Genomic DNA, 5000 nt, shown 5'->3' on the forward strand with positions numbered 1-5000 from the left:
TCGCTGCTCTCTCTGTCTCGCGCGCGCCCATTCACCGGCCTGGATGAGCAGAGCATCTCGTCCGCATACTTTGCATTCCCATCGGGACAACGCCGAACATCCCAGAAAGCGGTGGTTCCCTGGTGCTTTCCATGGCCAACGGTCTTGGGGCTGATTCTGTAAAATGTTTAGCAAAACAACAACAACAACAACAACGCAAGGGAATCTATTTTACGCAATGATTTATGCCCGCACGTCGCACACGCGTTATGGTTCGCTTTCTTCTCATTTCGGCACCCTCCCGGACACTGGAGCGAGCGGAAAATGGTTTGTGCCCACGCAGCAGCAGCGAATGAAAAACGGGTCTTGAAAGCGCCCCGGAAGAGTGTCGCAAGTCCACGGGGTTGTACAAGAGGACGTCCTTGTCCCTGTGGGAGGGGTTTCGAAACCCCCACAGCGTTCGTTGCTGTGCGCGGGAACTTAAGAAATTACTTTCGATGGTGGATGGTCGCTCCAGAGCTTCGTGGTCCGCCCTGAACACTCCACAGAGCCGAATGAGATGTAACTCACACCCTCGGTAACCCCTTCAAGAACTAGACATTCATGCACACTTGAAGACAACTTTCAAACTCCGCAGTTCCGTACTTAATCATGATTGAAAAGTGAAGAGCAAGCGAATTTCTCGGCTGCCTTTGGCCTAGATAAGCTTCGTTAAAGCCCCCCAGGGGCTGTGTCTATGCATCTTTCCCCAGAAGATTGCACGCAAACGACACACAGCTAGCCAATCAAATTCAATCTGTTCGTAACTCGGAGCGTTTTGCCTTGAAGCGATGGTATTACTTTAACTTCTTGGAACTGGAACTGGTTCTTCTGGTAGATAGTTGTGACCCGTATAAAGGGATCACAAGCACCAGGAAACGAAGGGGGACTGTGAACTGATGATAGACAAACTCCGGTGTCTGGTAGTGAGATGCTTTGCTGCTGCTGACGTTCTGTGATCACTCCAGAGCACATTCCACCGGCAGGCGATTCGATAACACAATGCTACAGATGAACACGTAGCTGCACGGTTGAAGGATATCTCGTTTGAATGTTGTTTTTACCATCACTTTCCCGCCATCACCAGGAGCAAACCTCTCAAGAGCTTCTTATTGAATTATTCTGAGTATACTACTGATGCTACTATTGCTGCTGCTGACTGGAAACAGAAAGTGCTGCCTCAGTGTTCTTAGTCGCCGCAGGAGCACGGTCTTCTCTCCATTTAAATCGATTAATAGAGAGAGAAAGCAAAAGCAAACACTAAACAATTCCGTCCTAGTTGCAGCAATGAGCTAGCTGCACCTCAGTTGCGATTGAAGGTCGCCGGTTCGCCGAACTTACCTTTGTAGCCGTTCACGGTCAGATAGGCATCGTTCTGATCGGTGAGCTCGGTCTCGTGTACCGTGCCCTGGTAGAGGTTGATGCTGTGGCCGCTGGCCGACACACCGGTCGCCAGTATCCGTGGTCGATCTTCCGGTATCTGCTGTTCGACCGTCTCGCGGTACACCTCGTGAATCGATGCGGTACACTTGAGCTGGACGATTGAGTTCCGTCGAGTTGAGTGCGATCCATCCGGTGGTGTGGTAGTCCGAGGTGAATGAAGGAAGCGGGTTGCAAAATGAACACAAACATTAGTGCTTTTAATTATCTACTCTACTCCTACCGACCCGACCGACATCACGTTCTGAAGAGAAGGAGTTCCGTCGAATGGCAGGTTCCGTGAGGGAACTTTGGAATGCAAATTTCGCCACAACTCCATTTTGCATAAAAATAATTAAAAACCATTTCTTTAGAAAACCCCACAAACTCCGATTATCTCGGTGCCAAATCAGGATAACTGCCGCCACGGTGACAGTGAACAAAAGGAGGCTTCTGCTGCTTCGCGAGAAGGGACTGTCGGTGTCGCGAAGGTGTCAAAACTATCGCGCGCGCCCGCTACGCACACAAACGGGATCAATTAAACTTTTAATTAATGTCATGTGTATTGTTCTCATCACGTTCCTGCGAACCCGTTAAGCTCAACTCCCCTTAGAGGCCTTCTGCTGCTGCTGCTGCTGCTGCTGCTGCTGCTGTATTGTGTCAGGAGTCGCCCCAAGCGACGACTTCGTTGCGGCACTCTTCACTCGATTCACCTCGGTTCGGTGTGGATTTTGATAAAATATTCATAATCTGCCACGTCGCGTCACTTGCTGCTGCAGTGGGACCGTGCTCCTGGTCCCGCAGCTGGCAGCCAGCTCATCAACCACCCCACCCGAGGGCCAATCGAATAAAATCCATATTCTAATGAGCCTCATCGGGGGGTTTTACTGCGCGGCAACCGAGCAAAACCTTTTTTGGGGGAGCGGGGCGCGTGAGGTGTTTTTGTCCGGTTTTTTTTATTTTCTTTTCGTTCGTTGGTAAGGATTTTGGCCAACATTGCGGTACATGCCACGTTTGGTTTCGTTCGGGTTGGGCCGAGGAGGGGTGGTGGTAGTGGGATCGAAATTTATAATTAATTAATTAAACTTTTCCTCTTGGAACCGGCCAGCCGGCCGGCTGGACGGTTGCTCCGAATACTGGTACCCGGGTCCCATTGTCCTCGGGAACAAAAGCTACCGAGAAGAGCGGGATGCTGCAGAGAGGGGTACTGGCGAGAGGGTGAAAATACTGTTTTTCCCTTGGAGTTTTGCTGGACTACCGGCGAGGACATGGTGGACGGCTAGGCTAGGGCTCGGGAGTTTGGTGACGATATCCTTAATCAGTTTGCAGCTCGTTTTGACATGTTCGTTATGTTTTTCCATTAATCTGATGAAAGGCCTCCAATAGATGAGATGCTTTCCCCCCCGCCCCTCCCCCCCTTTACCAAACTCCTTTTCAGCATTACATCTTGTACATTGCATTGTGCTGCTTACCCCCATTGAGGCTGAACGAAGCCTGAAGGAACTTGGCTCGCAGTACCTTTTGGAATGTAAATTCGGAATCCCAGAATCTCTACAAACAAGTACAGCATAACTTAACCCATTCCTTCCTGGCCACGTGTTTCGTGGGTTCCGGATACAGAACATTCCAAAACTAGCGCCGTACACCCCGAAGGGCCAGTAGGTAACCAGACCATCAATCTTTGGCCGGTGGGTTTTTGCTTGCTTGCTTGGTTGCCGTTGGCGCCGCTCGAATTATTACAGAAAGGGAAAACCATTTTGCATCGAGATGAGAAAAGTTTGAACAGAAACCCACACACAAATGCTAAGGAAAAAGTAACCAGAAACCGCAGACACCCAGAAAAGTATTGGCCAGGTTGGTTAAACTTTGCCGGTTTGTGTTGTCTGTTTGGAATCATATTCAGCATATTTTGGGATGCAGAGCAGAGAGAGGTTTGTATGCCGTCTATTGTCTATTGCAATCGCCATTCATCGGCCTTGAACTGTGAAGTTGTATTGTGATGACCGTTGAGGTGTCAGTCAGTGCCTAAGGCTTGTCACTGTCAGTGGATGCAGTAGTTGGTGGAGTATAATTACCTTCAGTACGCCCTTCACGAAGTGGTCGTGCGATACCATGATGTAGAGGCCAAGCCGTGACGATTCTCGTGTGTCGATCGGATGACTTCGCAACGGTTGGTACTGTTTGACGTACTGTGGTGGGATCTGTGGAAAAGGGAAGTGAATGTGGGATGTTTTTTTTTCAAATTGATTTTCCTTTGCATTTTGTATTATTCGGGAAACATTTTCCAATTATTACGAGTAACAGTGGCACACAAATCTAGCACAATCAAGAGGAAACAGAAGGTTTTCCAGAAAAAATCGCTGGAATAATAAAGTTTTCCATTGTTCCTTTCCGGGTTTTACTTCATTTCAGCCATTTCCCGTGGTGCCTATCCTGTTTATTGTAAACGAGAGGGCAGCACTCCACTCCAGCAGCTGAAAGGTGATCTGGAACCTTGGACAATGGCAGGGGTGGCCTGAAAACGGATTCCTTCGCTTCCATGGAAATTGCCGAGCAAAACAAATTATAATCCCGGTTGCGTGGTGGAAATGGAAATGATTATTTGATATGGGATCGTACGTCAGGTGATCTTCTTCTCTTCTCCAAACACGCATCTCTCTCTCTCTCTCTCTCTCTCTCTCTCTCTCTCTCTCTCTCTCTCTCGCTCTCTCACTCGGTGACGCATAATTTGTGGCCTTTCTTTGCGCATTTCCTTTGATGTGCTTCGCCACGTGGCCTGAGAATGTTCTGCGGTTCCCGTTACCGTGACAAACCATCTTCTTGTCCTTGCACACACCCGCACACACCCACACGCACACCACAGCAATCAGCTCGACTGAAACGCGAAGCACGCGCAGTCGGACGAACTCGGGCGTGAAATTATCCTCGATTGAGCGAAGAGTGTAAATTCAATTATGGGTTAAAATAGGTTTTTAAATCCCGTTCACCGGTGCCAAGGCTTTCTAACGTGGCGTGGCCACAAGCACAAAAAAAGAAAGGACTCAGAGATTTCGGTTCAACCGCATCCCTTCTACAACCGTCCCCGGGCAGAAGTTACACGGTTCAAAAGCTCTCTCCTGCTCCGCGCCCCGTGAGCGGAGGAAGGAAATTCGATTTTACTTCTTTCGATCGTTTCTCGGGGGAGGGAAAAAAAAACTCCTCATACAAACAGGCGCAAGTGTCCTCTGCTTTCTACTCATTGGCATGTGGCAATGGTGCACATACACGCGCACGCACACTTACAGTGGAGCTTACGGTTTTTTTTTTGTGTATTTAAGCGTCTAAGCGCGTTGATGAGATTTGCAACGCACGAGGCGAGCTCATCGCTCCACCAGGGTTCCGTTGCTCGTGTTTTCCCTTCCGGGGTGTACATTCTTATCCTTTTTTCCCTCTCGATTCCGCATTCCTATAGAATCCACGGGCCACGGGAGGTACAAACCGGAAATCTAATTCATTCCGGTGGTTTGGCCAGCGCGCATGTGTCCGCAAGCGACCTGAAGCCAACCGAATTCCGTGGCATGGAT

At 49.3% G+C, this 5000-nt stretch overlaps 1 protein-coding gene across 1 annotated transcript in view; it reads right to left on the reverse strand.

Annotated features, from left to right (window-relative positions):
• LOC126570322 (uncharacterized) overlaps positions 1-5000 on the reverse strand; it is a 94377-nt gene that overhangs the window by 3530 nt on the left and 85847 nt on the right. The window contains exons 6-7 of the mRNA XM_050228001.1: positions 3513-3638; positions 1360-1552 (exon numbers count right to left, since the gene is read on the reverse strand). Coding sequence (XP_050083958.1) covers positions 1360-1552; positions 3513-3638 — 319 coding nt within the window. The remainder of the gene's footprint in view (positions 1-1359; positions 1553-3512; positions 3639-5000) is intronic.

Source organism: Anopheles aquasalis, chromosome 2 (assembly GCF_943734665.1).
Source record: "Anopheles aquasalis chromosome 2, idAnoAquaMG_Q_19, whole genome shotgun sequence".
In the NCBI taxonomy this organism is placed as follows: domain Eukaryota; kingdom Metazoa; phylum Arthropoda; class Insecta; order Diptera; family Culicidae; genus Anopheles; species Anopheles aquasalis.